The sequence below is a fragment of the Melozone crissalis genome, unplaced genomic scaffold (assembly GCF_028551555.1).
Source record: "Melozone crissalis strain CALT ecotype California unplaced genomic scaffold, PUWL_Pcris_2 ptg000537l_1, whole genome shotgun sequence".
Lineage (NCBI taxonomy): Eukaryota > Metazoa > Chordata > Aves > Passeriformes > Passerellidae > Melozone > Melozone crissalis.
This window is the reverse complement of record NW_026536235.1, coordinates 2,462,123-2,482,794: the sequence shown is the minus strand read 5'-3', so window position 1 is coordinate 2,482,794 and position 20,672 is coordinate 2,462,123. Positions and strand designations below refer to the sequence as shown.

At 50.5% G+C, this 20,672-nt stretch overlaps 1 protein-coding gene across 1 annotated transcript; it reads right to left on the bottom strand.

Moving 5' to 3' along the window:
• Window positions 1–4,435: 4,435 nt before the first annotated feature.
• LOC128950334 (keratin, type II cytoskeletal 4-like) lies at window positions 4,436–10,989 on the bottom strand. Its single transcript, XM_054295216.1, has 9 exons — window positions 10,444–10,989; window positions 9,125–9,339; window positions 8,034–8,094; window positions 7,665–7,760; window positions 6,749–6,913; window positions 6,144–6,269; window positions 5,366–5,586; window positions 4,989–5,017; window positions 4,436–4,874 (listed from the first exon to the last, which is right to left on the bottom strand). The coding sequence occupies exons 1-9, from the start codon at window positions 10,987–10,989 to the stop codon at window positions 4,471–4,473; spliced, it is 1,863 nt and encodes a 620-aa protein (XP_054151191.1). The 3' UTR covers window positions 4,436–4,470.
• Window positions 10,990–20,672: the final 9,683 nt, after the last annotated feature.

The window sequence follows — 20,672 nt, the reverse complement described above, 5'->3', positions numbered from 1 at the left end:
GCTTGGAGCAACCTGGATTAATGTAAGGTGTCCCTGCCTGTGGGGGGGATGGAATGAGATAGGCTTTGAGATTCCTTCCAACCCAAACCATTCTGGGATTCCATGATTCTATAATTTCCTTACTGTGAAAAAAAAATAAAATTAAAATGTGATAAAGCCAGAAATAATGTCTTTGATTCACAATTCTGCTTAAAGGATGCAGCACATCAACACAGAGATCAGTGGAGAGTCCTCTGGACTAACTCAAGTGAAAGACAGAACAAAATGGTTAAATCTGAACAAAAATAATTCATGGGGTTTCTTCACCTGAAGGCAGAAGGTGGCTTGATGCTCATGAAACCTGACACCCCTTTTGGGGCTCTAATTTATCCAGTTTGCTGTTCCTACTCCCTGGGCAGGGACCATCTCTTTGGGATGACTTGACAAAGAGGTCCTGATCAAGTTTTCCTCTTTCTCCTTTCCAGATGTAAATACCACCTCAAATTTGGCCCAATTATATTCATTATTTGGCCTATGGCAGACTTTCTATGCTATTCCTCTGGATATTTGCATTTCCAGAGGACAACTCCATTCCATGCAGAGGCTGTGTTGTGATTTCTCCAGCTAGCTGATGATGTGATTGATGCATTTTCATCTTGATTAAAAACCATTTCAAAAAAAGAGGCAGATTTTCTGAAAAACTCTCTGCCCATCTCTGTGGAATGATGTGATTTTCCCACTTTAGGATGTAATCAGTCCTGAGTTTCTGTCTCTCTCTAGCTCTGATTTCTTTTAAAGACCTTTGAACATTCCATCCAAAACGCTGCCAGAAGCAGATTTAACCAGCATGAAAAATACTCCCACAAATCCTCCTTATTTTACTTCCCGGAGTCCTTGGGAAAAAAGATACATTCAACAGGGTGTGGTGACATTTTCTGGTATCTCAGACTTTGTGGAACTGCAATGTTGAGAGTATTTTATCCCTTGCATGTCAGAGCTCAGCTGTTCTTTGGCATGAGGCTGCCCTGGTGGCTTTACCTGAATTCTGCAGGACTGGAGCTTAAATATATTTACAGGACAGGACTCTACTTGCCTTTCAAAACACATCCCTGTGCCCCAGAGCTACAAAATCATTAAGGAGCTAAAATCCCACTGCCATCTCTGGAAGAACACCTAAACAGGTGCTACTGAATACAGAAGACCAAATATCTGATTATCCCTGGATAAATGCTGCTGGGCAGGCTCAAATGGAGAGCTGGGGCACTGAACGAGAATTTCCCTTTGCAGTGAGACATTATTTCAAGATGGTGCAGGTCAGCTTGTTTCTTCTTGGAAAATGTGGGTCTGAACCTGGAATGTCACTTGAAATTCATGAGCATCCATTGCCTCCGTGATTTGCATAAAATTCAAAGCCAGGGTGCGATGGGAAAATGAGATTTTGTATTCATGGTTCCTTGACCCCAGTAAAGGCAGCTTGTCCTGAAGCTGAAGAACGGGTTCAGATCAGATGTTGGAGCTGAATTAATGTAATGGGATTAAAGGTGGGGCTGCCAAGAAGAAAGAAGGAATTGTCACTTCAGGCTCCCACACTCTTCTCCCCTCGGCTCGTTATCCACAGGGTATGTGAGAGACGCAAAGGCCACCTGAAAAATGCTCCTTTCCCTCCTGGGCTGCTTGGTGGTGTGGAGGACGCAAGGGCTGGCGCTCCAAACCCAGAGGCAGATGTGGCATTTTCATGTCTGTTTGCATCAACTCTGCCAGGCGCTGGGCTCAAGCTGAGAGAGGGAAAGTCAAAGCCAAATATAGGGAAGAAATTCCTCCCTGTGAGGGCGGGGAGACCCTGCAGTGGATTTCCCAGAGAAGCTGTGGTTGCCCCATCCCTCAAAGGGTCCAAGGCCAGGCTGAATGGGGCTTGGAGCAACCTGGGATAGTGGAAGTTGTCCCTGGACATGGCAGGGGGTGGAAGAAGAAAGTTTTATAAGATCCTTCTAACCCAACCATTCCATGAATCCATAGTTTTGGACTCTATCAATTTACAAAAGGGTCCGTCCAGATTTACACTGTGCAGGATTTGACCTCCACCCACCCCAAACCCACATTCCTGGCTTTTTTCTCTCCAAAATACCCTGATCTACATGAACATCTGCAAGCAGGCAGCAGCAAACATGGCTTTTGCAATAGCTGGGAGTTGAGGACAGGGATGATTAAAGGTTTTTTCCCAGAAATGCAAGAGCTGCCAGACTGCTTTTGCCCCCTGGGGAGCTGGCTGGTGTTTGGTGTTCAGGTATTGCTTTGCAGGGAGATGATCAACATAAATTATGAGCTGCTGGGGCACTGGAAGCTTCTTGTTTTGGGTGTTTCTGCTTGGTATTTACATAGAAATGAGATGGAGCCTGAGTTGTGTTCACAGAGCAGAAAAGCTGAAGACAACATTTCCAAAAACATCTTTAGCAGGGCAAGTTTTGCTTTCTCACCAAGGGCTGACCCACTTGGCTTTCACCACCCCCCAGCCAACTGTGGCATTTATTAAAACAGAATTAGTGCTCTGCTCCCAGTGATCACATCCAATATACCACGAGGGGAGCCAGAATGCCCCATGGTGGGAGAGCAGCAGAGGCCAGAGCTCATCCCACACTGGGTTCATCCCCATCCCACCCACGAGGACAGAGTCTGGCATGGGGGCTGAGCTCATCCTCCAGCCCTGCAGAGGTCAAGGAGAAGAAGCTGTGAGTCAGCAGGGAGGTCTTGGAAGCAGGGTGGGACATGGGGGGATAAATTCCAGCCCCTGCTTCTTGGTGAGCCTTTCATGGGCACATGAACCTGCCCGCAGCCTGTGCTGCCCCGGGCTGGACACAGGGATTTCTCCAAGGGTGATGCAGAGCTGGCTCAGGGGCTGTTGGCTCTGCCATGGGGAGCTGTGGGAAGCGACAAGCTGCAGGGCTGGTTTGTTTTCCTGTGATTCCAGCTGTCCATCCAGCTGGGCTGAGTTGCCACCATGGCAAGGTCCTCCCAGCCAAGTTATGGAGACCCATCAGGGCGTCCCTGTCCAGGGGAACTGGGAGCCCTGCAGAAGTCCAGGAGCATTGGGACAACGCTCAAGCATCTAGTGGGACTTTTGGGGTGTCCTGTGCAGGGCCAGGATTGGGATTTGATGATCCTTGTGGGTCCCTTCCCAGCCAGGATATTCCACGATTCTATGAACCTCACGGAGAAAAAGGAGAGGATGATGTGATTTCTCCTAAATCCCAGTTTCCTAAAATTGTGAGAGAGGGTTTTCCCTCCCTGGAAGGGATGATGGAGGAGCATGTCTAGCCACATCTCCAGACCCTGCTCTTTGTGTGAGTTCACGTATTTTAAGGAAGGTGGCAGTTGAGGAAGAAGCCCCTGGAGCTGCATTTTGGGAAACTGCACTTTGCTCTTACCTTCTTCTAAAATCAACCCACTCTTGTGAGAGGGTTTCACAGGTGTGGTATGGGATTATTTTCCTGTTCCTCCCTGAGCTGCTTCTCACTGATTTCCTTAAAGAAGGGCCTGGCTGCCTTTTTGTTCCATCTCCAGAGATCCCAGACACTGTGAGAGATCCCAAGCAAACTGCATACCCACAGATGGTAAATAGCCTCCTTTCCAGACTTCCTTGTGGCCACACTAATCAGTGGATGGAATAAAGGTATGCAAAGGTGCTTCAGGAAAGAGAGCAGACAAAATCTTCTTGAAGCTCCAAACTCCACCCATTTGGAGACTCAGGTTTGAGGAAATTTCTATGATTTGCACTATGAGGGAGGGAAACAAAGCCCAGGCAGTGCAGCATGAATTATGCATGGAGTTTATTGAAGGTACAGCTGAAAGTCTGGAGTAAGCGAAGGGTAATAACTCTGTTCACTTACACATGAAAAGCTTTAACTCCGTCTATTGCACACAGGAAAAACAACACATGCATTTAACTACAGAAATATAAGGTGCTCGTTGGGGTGTAATTAAAATCTGCTCTACCAAACACAGTGTAGCAACCTGGACCAATTTGCATAAGCATTCCCAACCCTCTTGTAAACAGGAAAAATTGGATTTTCTGCTGTCATTAAAGAAGTAAATTACAGCTGCAGCTTTCTCTTGGACAATTAAATTGTGGCTTCTCTCTCTGAAGTTGGGATGACCAGATTTTTCATCCTTTCGCAATAGCTGCATTAAAAGTCTCTGCTGGAAAGGGGTCAAGCAGGGCAGGGTGACCGAAAAGCCAAGATGATGAGTGGAGGCAGGGAGATGGTCTCTGAAATTAAAATCTCACCTGGCTGGGGGGGACGGGGGGGCAGGGGGGAGTTTCCCCCAAGAAAGACATCAGGGAGAGGGTGGGTTTTATCAGGCTAAGGGTTCAGGCAGAGCGGTGTCCTAGCGCATGGTTGTGTGATCCCTGTGGCTGTCAGAGGGAGGGGGAATACTGTTTTATTGCAGAAATGCTGATTATTATAAAATCTGCCGTCTCGGGCCCGCCGCTCTCTACCGGCTCGTCCTGACGACGCGCACGGCTGTGCTGAACCTGTTCCCGCAGACCCCCGGCGCCCCGGGGATCAGCACGGCGCCGGGCCCGCACTGCTCCACGCCCGCGCACACCACGCTGCCCAGGTTGCCCAGGTTGCCCAGGTTGCCCATCCCGGCGGCGCACTGCACCCCGTCCACGCCGGTGAGCACCTCCCTCCCCACGCAGCTGACCGCGCTCCGGGCCCCGAATCCCGCCCCGACCTTGGGCACACAATCCACGCTGCGGGCGCTGAACCCGGCGTTGCCGAAGGACGAGACCATGCCCAGCCCCGCGCCGGCCCCTCCGCTCTTCACGGTGCATTTGCCTCCGATTCCAGACAGGGACCGGCACTCCCCGACCGTGCCCCCGCCGCTGACCACGGCTGCGGGAGAGAAACACGCTCGGTCACGCCCGGAGCAGCCAAAACCCGGCTCAAAAGGAGCGTTGCGAACTTAAAAAGCTTGTAAGGAAATCGAGACGGGGTTCATTAACTCACCTACGCTCACAGGGTTGCCGGTGCATATCCTGTCAAGGAAAGAAACGTGTCAGACATGTATTTAGGGACATATTCCTCAAATTCACAAGCAAACAGAGCCCAGCCACTGCCTCCTTAGAAACCTGACGTCCTTCAGCTCGTTAGGGGCACTCTGCTGAGAGATGCTTGCCCACCAAAGCACTGCAGCGTTGAGTCCCTAATTCCATGGTCTTACTAATATCCCATCCTCTTTTTGGATGGGGGTGTGATCCCCTCTGCACCCAGTGGGAGGGAAAAGGGACTCTGCCCCCCTCTGCAGCCCTGGGTGCAGCATTTCTTTCTCCTCCCGTTGTCTTTTGCTGATCATCCTTACAAGGTGCATGCAGGGCTGCTCCTACCTGCTCTCTTCTCCCTCCAGCAGCGTCCTGTACGTGGCAATCTCAATGTCCAGGGCCAGCTTGACATTGAGCAGCTCCTGGTAGTCCCTGAGCAGACAGGCCATCTTGTCCTTGGCCTGCTGCAGGGCTGTCTGCAGGTCAACCAGCTTCTGCCGGGCATCCTTGAGGGCGCAGTCTCCTCGTTGCTCGGCATCACAGATGGCTGTCTGCAGGGCTGAGATCTGGGGACAGCCACAGGAGGACATTCCCACAAAGCTTCAGTCAAGTAAGGTAAAGCCCATCCAGTCCCATCTCCTGCCATGGGCAGGGACATCCTCCACTAGCCTGGGCTGCTCCAAACCACATCCAGCCTGGCATTGGATGTGGTTCCTTCCAGGCACAATTCCTCTGGGCAAGAGGGCAGCCAAGGATGATATTAAGGGGTATCTCCACAGTGTTGCTCATATATTCCTCAGCCAGGAAATGCCAGAGAGACAAGATTTAGGCTGGATTTGTGGTGGCCAAGATACTTGGGATGAAGGGAATGGGATCTGTTGGCTACAGCCTGGTGGGAGCTCACAGCAAACACTTATTCTGGTACTGCCAAACCCATGGACTTCTTATTTGCAAAGTGAGAAGTAAATCTGCTTTTTTGTGTGCATGAGCAGCAGATGAGAAGTTACAATAGACCTAATCTGGGGCAGGGGGCTCTTTGCAGCCCCACAGGGTGGGAGCTGGTAGGACAATGCCCTTTGATGGAGGAGCTGCACTCCCAGGTGGATCCATCCCTTGGTCCTACCTGTTTCTTCACATTGTCCGACTCACACTGCAGCTTCTGGATCATCCTGTTGAGTTCGGCAATCTCACTCTGGTTGTTCTTCAGGTCATCACAGAACTTGCCCCGGCTGCTGTGGAGTTCCTCCAGCTGTTGCACGGGAAGGGGATGATGTCAATGCACCCAAATCCCCCTTCCCAGGCCCCCCTCCTCCCCGGGAAGTTGGAAATCTCTGAAGCTGCACCAGGGTCAGTGTTCCCTGGGCACCACCCAGACATGGCCTCAGCCCGGATAAGGTGAGGGTCTCAGGGGGTCCTGGACTTGCTGATCTTGGAGCTCTTTTCCAGCCTTAGGGTTCTATGGTTTGCCCTTTGGGAAGTAATGATGCTCCTCAGAGTGCATGAAGGGGACATCTCTAAACACTCTGATCTGCTCTGCGTGTACCAAAATGTCTCAAACCACACTTTTAAGGTTGGTTTGTGTTTGGGGTGTTTTTTGATACAACTTTCTTAAGCAAACTGAAGCCAATACACAGTGTGAGGTGGGTTAAAGTTGTATCATGGAGGATGGGAATGGTCTCAGGAATGGTCTCAGGAATGGTCTGTCACAGAAATTTGTGGAATACTCACCCTGGTTTGGTAGAAAGCCTCCACCTCGGCCTTGCTCTTCTGGGCAATCTCCTCATAGCAGCACTCCACGCTTTTGATGATGCCCTCCATGTCCAGGTCCCGGCTGTTGTCCATTTGCACGATGACAGAGGTGTCGCACAGCTGACAGTCCAGCTGAGCCCTCTCCTGCAGGACCAGAGCATCAGTTCCATTCCCTCACCCAGCCCCAGCCAGGCCAGCAGCAAGCCCAGCAAGGGGGGTCTGGTTGGAGGAGCTTCTCCTCTGAACTCCCAGCATGGGGTTTTCCACTTGGGCAACTTGTGTCCAGGTACACCTGGCAGCCGGGACCTGTTTTGGTGGCACAACAAGGGATGGCTGCATGCAGTTCCCTAAGGGAGGGTGGGGAGTTCTGGTGAAACAAGCCACTTCTGCATTCCTGGCTGTGCCAGTGCTTTCCTGGATTGGGAATCCTCACGTTCTTTGCGCCCCACTGACCCCTGCTGAGGGCGTTTAGCTCAAAAAGGTGTCCATGCAAAGTGCCCCCTGTGTGTTTTGTTAAAAATTGTGGAATTGTAAACAGAAGTGTTATTTTCATAAAAATATTTTTACATTTTGACTACTGTAAAAAAAAAAAAAAAAAGGGCTAGAAACATTTGGCCAGCCCAGGGATGGTTTGGATTAGAATTTGAGAGGTTTTCAGGCAAAAGATCCCTCCCCTTGTGAGCAGCAATGTAGCAACTAAGACTAAATAATGCCTTCCCAAAGTAGGTGTGACAGCATTGTTCTCAAATACATCTAAAAGACAACAAGTTTTGGGCTGCAATTCTAGGATTTTCAGAAAAGACACTTTTCCCTGCACTCTTGGTGTAAGACTCAGGCGGGAAGGGCAGGAGATGATGCCTCAGCCCAGGGAGCAGATTGGGCCAGGAGCTCTCACCTCGGCATAGATGCACTTCAGGAACTCCAGCTGCTGTCTCAGGAGGCCCACCCTCACCTCCAGCTCCTCCTTGGTCAGGTAGAGACAATCCACATCCTGGAGAGATACCAGGAATTTGGTGAAAAGAGGTGAAGGAATGACTGTGGCAAATCCCACATTTTCTTTACATTAGGAGAAAACTCCACCATGTCCAGCCCTTAGCACTATGTGGGTTTGGGCTTCATGTGCTGAATAATTCAGGGAGGCCCTCCAGATTCCTTGGGTTGCCTCAGTTTTGGGGCATCACGCTGTGCCATGGTGCCAGGACTCCCCACTTCTCCCACTGACCCCAACCCAGGGTTTGCCCCCCCTTATCTGGCCCTGGCTCACCTTCTTGAGCACCACGAACTCGTTCTCTGCTGCCGTGCGCTTGTTGATCTCATCTTCATACCTGCAGGAAAGCAGAGCAGGGGGGTGCTGAGCCCTGGGGGTCCCATCTCCATCACCCAACCATCCACTGCAGACTGTGGGAAATGAGATTTCACTTTGCACCTCATTTTTTATCTTTTTTTTTTTTTTTGGTTTCATTGCTGTTTCTTACCCCCTCATTGGGTTTTACTCAGCAGTTTTAGCCATGCCAGTGCTTTGGGTGGCTGGAGTCAGAGGACAGAAAATCCAGCCAAACCACCAGAAATGCAAAGCTGGAGGCTTGGGTTGCTGCTTCCAGCCCTTCTGCTTTGTGAGATGTTTTTGCAGAGCATCCAGGACTGTGCTCAGAGTGTTTATGGAGAGACTGGCCAAAATGCTCCAGGGGAAGTTCAGGAGCTTGAGCAAACTGTGAAACTCCAGGGTGCAGTGGGGAGCACAGTCAGGGCATAATGAATCAGTAATTGGGACCTGCAAGAACTTTCACAAGATGCTGATTCTGTGAGTTGGACCTGCTCAGTAGTGGCTCAGCAAGAAAAAACACCTCAGATGGTGAACTCTGGGGAAAGTTGATCCAGTGACCTCGTTTGTGGCTTAGTAGAGCACATGGGGAGATATTAAGGAGCATCTACAGCTTAGATTAAAAAAAAAAAAAAAATTCCCACATTCCTTCTGGGAAGAGAGAATGAATCCCAGCATGATGTGGATAAAAGAGTGCGGTGGAGAAAATTGGCTGAGGGTTTTGTTTGTTTTGTGGGAATGGATGGCACTGGGGGAAACACAGGAACAGGTGGTGGGGGAGATTTGATATGGCAAACCACATGGGTTTGCAGGAAGCAGAGGAAGAATGGCTTCCAATCCTGCTCCCTAAGGAAACTGGGCTTCAAAACGTCTCCCAGTCCATCTCCAGTGCAGGAAATTCACCCACTACTGCAGTGCCTTGCCCTGTGCCCCAGTTTGTTGATCCATCCAGTGCAATTTCCTTAGATTCACACTCAGGGACACCACCCAGGCCAGCAACATCCTCCTCTGCAGCTTCCCTGTGTGTGACTTACTTGCACTTGAACTCCTGCACCAGGTCCCGCAGGCACCGCTCCTCATTCTCCAGCCGCTCTCGCTCCCCCATCACACACTCCAGCTGCTTCCTCAGGTTGCAGATGAAGTTTTCAAACACAGGCTCCAAGTTTCTCCGGGATGCTGGGAGCACATACTGCTGCAGCAGCTCCCACTTGGTGGTCAGCACCTTGTTCTGCTGCTCCAGCAGCCGCACCTGGGCAGGGAAGAGATGGGAGGGTCAGGCTCTCCTGTCCCAGGGTTTCTGTACTTCCCAAGGGGAAAAGTGAAAATCAAATCAGAATTGCAAATGGTCAGGTGCTGCTGTCTCAGGGGGTTGAGCGGCACCAGCATCTTCTCTGAGCTAAACTGGTCCCACCCAGGACTCGAATCTCAGGCTGAGCAACATCAGTGCCTTCATTCTGTGTGGAGGCCAAGCCTGGGTTCAGCCAACGCTTGCTCAGCCAGACACCTCCACTCCTGCCCCAGAACTGGATCCTCGGCCCAGGGCAGTAACAAGTCTTTCTCAGCACTAAAAGCTCCATCCAGGACCTCATTTGGATGTATCTGATTTAAACTCCAATCGTGGATACTTATCATGCCTTTACACTTCTAGATTAAAGGGCTCTCTAGGAGTTTGATGGGTCATGAATAAGTCATTTTACAAATGGGAAGAAGCAGGAGTTGCTGCTCCTGGGTGGATTCAGTTTTTCCGGTTGCAGAACAACTCTCCAGGAAAATCAAGATCAGATCAGACAGAGCAGATTTTCTTTGCTGTTTGAAAAATTCTTTCCCATAACAGCTCTCTAAACAGCCATGAAAACTCTTACATGTAGCCAAGAAAACAATGATAAATTACATCTTTTTAGGAAATCACCAAATAATTTTGTTCATAGAGTGGAGGGACAAAGAAATTAAAATCGTTCCTCCCATTTTAACTAAATTCATCCTTCCACATCACCTTCATGAAACACAAATTATTTTAAGAATGCAGAAGTCCTTTGGAGTTTATAGATTTGTGAGAGCAACATCAGATTATACACTTGAAATAAAATTTCCTATCCTTCAGTGCTTCATCTCATCACTCATAGGTTTGGATTTACAATATCCCTGGAGCTGGTCCTGACCCCTTTAGCAGGTTAGTGACCATCCAAAGGTACAACACTAGTAGTGTTGTCTTGGTGAAAGGCTAAAATCCAGAGGGTGCCCAGGCCAGGACCACCATGGCTCATAAGAAAGGTTAAATACCAGGGCACCAGGAGAAATAGCTCCCCATGTTGTCTCTGGGGACACACACGGGGTGGGGAAAGCGGGCTCTCACCTTGTCAATGAAACAGGCAAACTGGTTGTTGAGGTTCTTGATCTGCTCCTTCTCGTGGGTCCGCACTTGGCACTCCTCGGGGTCCACGCCCACGCACAGGGGCTTGAGGAGCTCCGGGTGGATGCTGACGCCGCGAATGCCCTCGGACCTCCCTCCGCCGAGGCCGATGCCGATGCCGCCGCCGTAGCTCCCCATGGCCACGCCATCCCCCAGGCCTCTGTAGCTGCCCAGGCCCCCGAAGCTCGCACAGTTCCCAAAGCCCACGACGGTGCCGAAGCGGCCCCCGCCGTACGCGACGCCGCAGCGCCCGACGCCAGCCCCGCCGTAGACGCCGCTGCGGCAGCTGCCACCGAAGGAAATCCTCTGGCCTCGGCCCAGGTCACAGACGCTGCGGCTGCTGAAGCCACCGATCCCACACCTCCGTCCCACGGGCTGGCAGACGGAGGCCGAGCTGCTGTTGGCCCTGCCCAGGCCGCAGACGGCGGAGGCCGAGGAAAAGCCTCGTCTGCCCAGGATGGAGCCGGAGGTGTAGCACTGTCGGCTCATGGTGGCTGGGGTGGGTGGGCAGTGACAGCGACGCGGAGGAGCAGGGCCTGGAAGAAGGAGATCTCCTTTAGCTCCTCTGAGGCAGAGCCCTTCTCCTTATATACATTTCAGGAGGTGCCTCAGATGCAAAAATTTAATTTATCCACTGGGTTTGGTCTGCCTGGCAGCAAGGAATGGCTTCCAACATTTTAAACCCACAGCAAACACTTCTATCTCATATGAAATAATGTGGAAATTAAAATAAACTGCTTTGCTTGCAAGCTTCTGTTTCAGGACTTATATTTTACTTAATTAATCTGCTTCCTTATTGTGTAATTATAGTTTAGCAAAATAATTCAAGGGGTTTTTATTCATGGCTTGTTTACGGTTTGGTTTCACCACAGCGTTTAATTACATTTCAGGACCTCCTGCAGAATGTCGTGGGGATGCCGCCCCTTTCAGGGTCCACGGCCAGCTCCGGGCGGGCTCTTGAGCAATGACCGCTGCTGACAGGGACAGGGAAGGCGGATCCAGCCCGGCTCAGCACTGACGTTGTTGGGAGCGCTCTCGTAAGCATTTATTCCTTCCTCTTGTGGGGATGGCTGTGGCTCTGGGAGGGAATTCGGGTGCTGACCGTCAGGATGGGGCTGGTGGCTCCCATACGGATGGAGCAGGAGCCGCGTGAGGTGGTGCCGAGGATGAGTTTGGTCATGGGGAGGATGCTCTGGGAGACTGGGGGTTCACAGAATCGTGGAGTTATGGAATGATTTGGCTCGGGAGGGACCTTAAACCTCATCTCATTCCACCCTCTGCCCTGAGCAGGGACGCCTTCCACTGCCCCAGCTTGTTCCAAGCCTCATCCAGCTTGGCCTTGGTCACTTCCAGGGAAGGGGCAGCCACAGCTTCTCTGGACAGCCTTTGCCGCAGCCCAGTGGGGCTTCCACTGCCCCTTAGCGTACCTGAAATTGAAGATAAGGCATTTCTGGGAAATGAGAGTGATTTATTACTGAGTTATGTGCCCAGGGAAAGTGCTACATTTCAAACATGGGACCGGGCACACAGCAGATTCACTGGAACAGGAGAAGTAACAAAGAAGGGAAGTGTTACAAGCGGGTTGAGAAATGTCAGGTGGAGTGAAGGTTTTGCCTGGTCATCCTTTGACACACCTTTTTGACTTTAAATCCATCCAGTAGTATCTGGTAATGAGAAGGCATCGTCCCATCTTAATTAAAATTCTTAAAAAGATTTTTGAATTTGCTTGGAAACAAAGTTCCTTTTTTGTCTTAAAAAGGGGGTCTAATAACAGAAACAAAAGGAATTGCAGAGCTTGCCCTGAGAAATCTTTACATCTTTGCTGGGGCAAAATTAACTGTTTCTGAGAGGATTCGGTGCTATTGTCAATGTGAAATGCACAGGAAGTCAGGAAGAAGAATCAGGATATTTAGAATATTTTTGGAGTATTTCCTGGAAGGATCTTCCCTTTTTTTTTAACAGACCTCATAATGGGTTGAAATGAAAAAATTACTATATTTAATTATAATCATGTAGTGGTTCTGTTATAGCTATGTTGGTCTGAGTATACATAGATGCACATCTTGCAATGAGATGTACTTTCATAGAGTTGTGGAATCATGGGATGGTTTGGGTTGGAAGGGACCATAAAACTGATCTCATTCCAACTCCCTGTTGTGGCCAGAAACACCCTTCACTATCCCAGACTGCTCTCATTCACAGAGAGCTGGAGAAATCAAATGAGCTTTTGGGCACCACATCCTTCATGTCCCTTCAAGGTAACCCAGGCACTGGGACCTCTTGCATGCAAGTGAAAAGAGAAGAAATATTTTGGAGATGAGTTTTATTTTGAGCCAAAGCATTGGTGCAATACCTGGAGAAGACTCTGGGTGTGTGAAGCCAAACATGGAGCACTGCCTGGGGACAGGGTGTTCACAGGTAGGACAAAGCATCACCGAGCCCTTAGGGAGTCCAGACATGACCTTCATGAACTTTTTTAGGCTGCCACAACCACGGGCAAGCTGAAAAGAGGGGGAAGCCAGGCTCCAGTCCTGCTTTCCATGTGGCTCAGCCCTGCACAGCTGCAGGATCTGGAGCAGCTGCTGCTCCGAGCTCTGCTGCCCAGCAGAACCTCAGAGAGACTGCATCTCCTCCTCATGGCCAGAAAGATGTGGCCCTTTTCCCTTGAAGACAGCAACTTTCCAGTTTTTCCAGCTGTGAGAAATGTGCATCTGGCTGGGGTCAGGTCCCAGTTATCCCCCATGTCTCTGCTCAGCCACCGTGGAGTGCCTTGTTCCACATGAGTGACATGCATTTCAGGACTCTAGACCCTCCAAACCCCTGGTTTTGTTGGAAAACAGGGAAAATGCTGCTCATGGGACAATCACCCTCCACCAGCTGCAAGCCCTGAGATCCCTTCTTGTGTATGAAGAGTTGTTGGGCTGTTCCTCCACAAAAAACCTGATCTTCAACCTCTGGCTCCTGCTCCTGTCCCTAAGAAGTGGCTTTTCCAGGTGCCCAGCCTTGCACATCAGAGGAAGTCAGTCCAGGGCAGCACCTGTGGTTTGCAGCTGCTGAGCTTTCACAAAGCCAGTTCAGAGTCACATGGTGGAGGTTCCACCAACTTCAAAGCAGCAAGGACTCCGATGGGATTTGGGCTTCCCAAGAGAAGGTTTGCAATGGTTTTCATGCACAGGTCATCTTCCTTGAGACCTTTTCATGTGTCCTCACTTTGTCCTGGCTGGTTGTGGGTGAGATGGTGTTGGACCCAACCTTCCAAGGAGGACATGAAACCGCTTCTCTCAGGGATTTATCTTGAATTTAAACCTACAGTTTCCACCCAGGTTTACAGGGGAAACCCCTGAGCTGCTTGGCCCTAAACATTCCTTGAGCTGTGGTGGCTTTCATGAGACTTTAGAACGTTTGAGATTTACATGTGCCCAGATAAATTCATTCTGCTTAAGCACCTACTAAACTGGGACCTGCTGAGCCACCCCTGTAGACAGGGAGAGCCTGGGGATATTTCCAACCTGTTGTTGGGATTCTGGATGAAAAAAACATCCAACAGCTCCCGAGTCTGCTTTGTCCCAGCGAGAAAAGCTCTTTTTAAGACCCTCTCCTTGAAAAACAGGGCTGTCAGGGCTGGTGCTGGTGGTGTGCTCCCTCCCTCCCTGCAGGCTCAGCAGTTTTTGTGGCTCCCTGCAGAAGGGACACAAAGTCACCATTAAAAGGGTTAATGAGGCTCTCAGGACACCTCCCACTGGTTTTGCTGGTCCTGCTCTCCAAAGGTGGCTGTTCCATCTTGTAAGTGCAGCTTGATTCGGTTCCCACATCAAAGCAGACAGGGATTAGTAGAGATGGGGTAGAGATGATGGTCTGAAACTGGGAACCAGTAACCTTGCTCCACAGCCGCTCCTCACCCTCAGCCTGGGTCATCCCCGTCCATTTATGCTGCTTTGGGCAAAGAGATGGAAAAGAATTCCTGAGGTTCCTTCCAGGCTGTTCCATGACTCCTGCCCATATGTACCGCTTGCATTTGAGGTGTTTCCAGGCACAGCCTTCCCAGAACTTCACCCTTCCCTCTGCTGGACTCTGGGTGACCCCTGTGGTGCCGTCACCACTGTTGGGGTGTTGTGACAGTCTGCTCAGAGAGCAAACTGAGGGAATAGGATGCACCTGCCCTCCTGGCAGCCAGGAGGGACACCACCTCCTGGTGGCACCAGGCACAGCCTGGCCAGGCCAGGGAGGAGGATTGTCCTGCTGTGCTCTGGGCTGAGGCAGCCTCACCTCCATTTGGGGGGCAGATTTGGGTGCCACAATATAAGGAAGACCTAAAGATGTTGGAGAGGGTCAAAAGAAGGGACATGGGGATGGGGAAGGGTCTGGAGGGGCCACATGAAGTCAGCCTGGAGGAGGCTGAGGGAAGACTCGTCAGGGGCTGCATCTTTGTCTCAAGGGGCAACTCTAATCTCTGCTCTCTGTGAGCAGGGACAGGACCCAGGGAACAGCTGGAGCTGTTCAGCAGGATCAGGCTGGATACTGGGAAAAGGTTCTGCCTGCAGAGGGTGGTCAGGCACTGAACAAGTTCCCTAGGGAATGGTCATGGGCACAAGTCTGCCAGAGCTCCAGGAGCCTCTGGACAGTGCTCTCAGGCACATGATTTTTGGGATTTTTGGCATGTCTTGTACAGGGTCAGGGGCTGGACTGATGATTTGGGTGTGTCCTTTCCAACTCAGGATATTCCATGGTTCTATAAAGTGCCCCCACCAAAGTGGTGTCTCGCAGGAGGAACACATGGAGCCTCTTTTGGAAGAGACAAAGAGGTTTCATACCAACCACCACAAGTGTCCACACCTTTCTTTGTAACATTCCTCCTTTGCACAGGAATTTGTGAGGCATTTTGACATCGTTCAGACAACTTTGTGCCAGTGCTCAGGGCCGAGGGGAACACAAGGGCTCTAAGTAATGGGGTGGGATCAGAGTGGTGGTGTCAGGATGAAAGAAAAACAGCCAGAAAGGAGTCCTGGAGAGAAGGAGCCCCCCAAAGGCAGAAGGTGCCCACTGGAAGAGTTTTTTGGGGAAAGGTTGGCAAAAAATCTCCTATGGGGAGTGCATCAGATGTGGAAGTGGGAAATAGGGCTATGCTGTTTCACAGGATAGCTGTCTTGTCTCTTCTATGGTACAGGTGGTTTTATTCAGAAAAGGTGTTCCTTCATGCACAGAGCCAGCTGGGTATCCTGGAGGTGCCTTCCAGCAGCTGAGTGAAAGGGAGTGTGGGAGGAGGGAAATTCAGCCTCAGAATTTCAACTAGTTCCCATCGATATGTGTGGAAATCTGTCTGTGTGTCACGCCAGTATCTGCAGCACCACAGGGAGGAGCTGCTCAGTGCTTGAGGTAGCAGAGTTAATTTTGCAAACTTTTGTTGTAGAGTTTTCTTTAAAGCAAAAGTGAAGTGGAGACAATGCACAAACATTTCATGCTGTTTGCTGGCAGCAGAGCAGAGAAGGCTGAGAATTTATCAGCAAAATGATCTCTGTGCTGAATTTAAAAGTGAGGAAGGACAAGGAGAGGTATTGGTTAGAGAACAAAGCCTCTCACAGGCCATACAAAAACAACTCCACAGGTGAGATCACCAATAAATAAAAACAATCCCAGCGTGGGAATCCTTTACCTAAATTCAGATGACTGAAAAACAGGCACCAAGTTGAAGAGAAACACTGTGAATAGCCAATGAGAGAGCTTGGGATCATCAAGGAAAAGATTGTTTTCTAAAGCCACCATTGCAGGAGAACCTGGTGACGGGAGTCAGCAGGGCCCATGGAGGGTGATCCCAGAGCAGAAATTCTTATCTTCCACAGCTGCCTCAGCAAAATAAAGGAGCAAATTCGAAGCAGGAGAACTAACAATGGTGTGGTGAGCACCTATTCATTAAACTTCCCAGATGGACACTCAGATTAAGGAGATGACAGAAAGCTGAGCTTCTGGAGGATGTACCTATTACCTTAATGAATGGTTGGAGTCACTTTTGTGATTCATTTTGTCACCAACATGCAGAAAACCTCAGTGTGTCATCCCTGCTCAGTGTGTGTGCTGTGTGTGATGGTTTCTCCACTGAAATAAGCGGAGATAAAGGCAGGATTTGTCCTGGAGGAGTTGGCAACCACCTCCATCGCAGCCCTAATACTCAGGAACACCTGCTCCAACGTTCCCTAAAGCCCCAGTGCCCTGGAGCAGCCAGATGGAGCTTTGGGCTCTGCACTCTTTATTTCCCTGGCTCAGCAAAGCCTGCAGGGTTAGAACCTTCATTCCCAGAGATTAACACCCTGAATTGCCACAAAACCACACGTTCCTGGAGATGCAGCAAAGCAGCAGTCACGGCACCTCTGGAGTGATGATGGAGTGATGATCCCTCCCCTCACTGAGCAAGGTCATGGAATCACAGAACCACGGGATGGTTTGGCTGGAGGAGCCCTCAAAGCTCATCTCGTTCTGCCCCTGCCATAGGCAGGGACACCTTCCACCATCCCAGGTTCCTCCAAGCCTCACCCAGCCTTGCCTTGGACACCTCCAGGGAAGGGACAGCCACAGCTTCCTTTGGAGGTGCCAAGGCACACTTTGATTTCATTGCTTCTGATGGAGATTCCTTCACTGCTTGACCCAGTCTCCTGTTTTGGGAAACTCTTCCTTTCATGGCCCATGCTAGCTTTGAAATCCAGCTGGGCCCCATCTGTTGGCACCAGGCTTGGGAACCTGGGCTGCAGGAAAACCCAGCACTGAGTGACTGGAAAAGAAAGCCAAGAAACAGCAGAGAGAATTGGGAATGGAAAATCCTCCTGTGAATCCTGCCCTGGGCTGAGACCCCATCGTGGGCAGCAGGCAAGGGGGGCGATTCTGCCACTGTGCCCTGCTCAGGTGGGACCCCACCTGCAGAGCCCCACGGGCAGGACATGGAGCTGCTGGAGAGAGGCCATGGAGATGATTAAAGGGATGGAGCAGCTGCTGTGAGGAAAGGCTGAGAGGATTGGGATTGTTCAGCCTGGAGAAGAGAAGGCTCTGGGGTGACCTAATTGTGGCCTTCCAGTGCCTGAAGGAGTCAACAATGAACATACAGAGAGACTATGTGGAGTGCCAGGACAAGGGGGAATGGCTTCCCACTGAAAGAAAGTGGAGATTAGGTATCAGGAAAAAAGTCTTCCTTGTGAGGGTGGGCAGGCCCTGGCACAGGGTGCCCAGAGCAGCTGTGGCTGATCCCTGGCAGTGCCCAAGGCCAGGCTGGACAGGGCTTGGAGAAGCCTGGGACAGTGGAAGGTGTCCCTGCCATGGCATGTGTGGGTCAGACTGGAGAAGAAAAGGATCCAGGGAGACCTTGGAGCTCCTTCCAGTACCTAAATGGGCTCCAAGAGAGCAGGAGATGGACTTTGGACAAGAGCCTGGAATGCCAGGACAGGGGGGAATGCCTTCCCACTGGCAGAGTGCAAGGTTTGGGAAGAAATTCCTCCTTGTGAGGGTCCAAGGCCAGGTTGGACAGAGTATGGAGCAGCCTGGCAGAGTGGAAGGCGCCCCTGCCTATGGCAGGGGTAGCATTAGATGATCTTTCAGGTTCCTTCCAACCCAAACCATTCCATGAATCTCTGTTTCCTGCCTACAAGACTCTCTGGCCATGCTCTGTTGGAGGATCAAAGAAAGCACTTTAGGTAAACCTACACTTTTGTGGGCAAACTGTGCTGAGTGGGATCTTAGAAATTCACATTTTCGTTTCAGCACCCGGGTGATCCCAAGCTCCCTCTTCCCCCTCGGCTTGGCAGGATAGACACACTGGGGGCATTCACTGGGGAAACTCCAGGGCAATTTCTCAGAGCAGCAAACACACATCAGTGTTTGGCCTTGTTATTCCCTTTGTTCTTGTTATTATGTGGTTGATTTTTCTCCCTTAATATCCCATGGGGAAATCCACCTGCTGGGCACTGCGTGTGATCCCAGGGAGGATGAAGCACCTGCGTCTCTTGTTCCCCATGCAGAGTGGTTTGCATGTAGAAATCCCGATGATCCAATGCCAGCTTGGTGTTCAAGGCATCCCAATAATTGCACCCCTGGTATTCCAAGCTCCTCCTTGGCTTCCCCTGGAACTCATTCCATGTTTTTTTTCCTCCCGGGAGTTTTTGCAATGCTGTCACTGCTCAGCTCAGCCTCCCTGATCCTGTCTGCAGCCAGGCTGCTCCCGAAGCACAGACAGGAGGTTTTACTTTCCCTTTAATTACTGAGCACGACAGCTGTGGCTTCCTCATCCTCATTTCATTAAGGGCTGACAAACACCTTGGGCTGTCCCCAAAACATCACTGCCACTTTGAGCAGCTCCTTTCAAGTCACTCCAAGAGCTCATGATAAAGGGGACTCGTTACTTCTGAGATTGCTGCTGGGTTTGGCATAAGTGCCTGTCCCCCTGCGGTGTTTAGCACCTCCCTCCCACCCAAACCCTTGTCACTGTCACACACAGAGCTCTGCAGGGCAGCCTGTCGGCCACCACTCTGAATCCAGAGGTCTTGGATGCACAGTTCACTCCCTTACCCTGAATCCTCATTCTTTGACCCCAACACTGAAAAAGAACCTTGAAATCTGAAAGGTTTTTATCCTTTCCCTTCTTTCCCCTTACTTTATTCACATAGCAATTGCCAATTTAATTTTTTTCGTACAAAACCACCCATTCAAGGCAGCTGGCAGAGGTCCTGTTTAATTCCTTATCCCAGATCAACATCTGGGCTCCTCCAGAACTGGAAGTGCTCTTGTGCAATAATATTCAGTAGCTGATTCCTCCTTCCTTTACGGTTCCAAGTCTCAAAGCCTGCCCTGGGCTGCGCCCTGTGATTTCTGACAGGGCCTGAATCCCAGAAATTGTCCATTTTCACTGCAGTGGAGGCATCACAAACCTTGTGCCTAAAGGTTGTAGAAAAGCTGCTGTCCAGAGTGAATCCCCCTCATTTGCATCACTTTTGGGGAAATGCAGAACTAATTATCTAATGGGAGTCTCCCTCCTGCAGCTACAGCCCAGATTGGGGTGATTCAGTGCAGAAGAAACCACCAAAGCCTCTTTAATCCCAGAAATTAATAAATCTCCCTACTGTGCTGGGCCATGGCCAGTGAGCGCTGGGTGGAGACAGAGGATTCCCCACCTGAACCCTGGAGAACATTGGTGGTATTTTTGCTCCCATACAGAACCAGCCCATAAACTTTGGTGGGTAACACAGCCCAGCTCTGTCACCACCAAACCAGGCTGTGCTGAACACAAGGATTTTTCCAGGAAAAAAAAAAGCAAATCCACCCTGCATTTCCCTATGGACAGAAAGGGAGGGATTTCTGCTCTTCAAACCCATCTCAGCAAGCCCAGCTCCTGCCTGCCCCAGGGCAGCCTCCAGCTCCCGGAGCCAGGGCAGGACCGGTGACACTGGTTCACGCTGGGCTGCTTTGCATGGCTGGCTGGGGCATGGGTTCCTCTCCTTTCTTGTGAGCAGATTTGTGGAGGGTGTTGGCTGTGGTCAGGAGCTTCCTCGAGCCACCTCAGTGACACAGACCTGGAAAAAGCAGAGAGGAGGAGTCACAGAATATTCTCAGCTGGAAGGGACTCAAAAGGATCACCAAGTCCAGCTTTTACGGAGATAAATCTGCTTGTCTGTGCTCTGGGAAGAGCAAATTTCCTGAGAAGATTTCACAGTTGTAGAAAAAAAGCCCTGAATCCCTTAAAATTAGGTCAGAATTTACCCAGATGTTTAGTTTGCCCACCAAAGAAATAGGTCCAATGTTCCCCATGTTCCAGGGCTGAAGAATCAAAAAAAATTTGGGATTTCCACTGAAACCACCTTAAAGGAAAGCCATGTTAAGCAGAGGAGAAAAAAACCCTGCATGATCCCACTTTGCTTTATCCAAGGAGGTGGAGAATCCTCCCCACATGCTAAGCCCGAACCACGGGCCTGGAATATCTTTGTCCTGCCCTGATCCACACCTTCACAACTCAGATCTCTGAGCAAACGTTCCCTCTCCCTCTCGTTAGTGACACTGACCACATCACAGGGAACAACTTGCTTTGGAATAAAGCATGGATTGTGGAGCCACCTGACTGCAAGGGATGAGTGTTGGCAGGAGGAACTAATTAGGGATTAATTTCTTACCTATCTATCCAATCTCCTCTGTTTCTGGGTCTT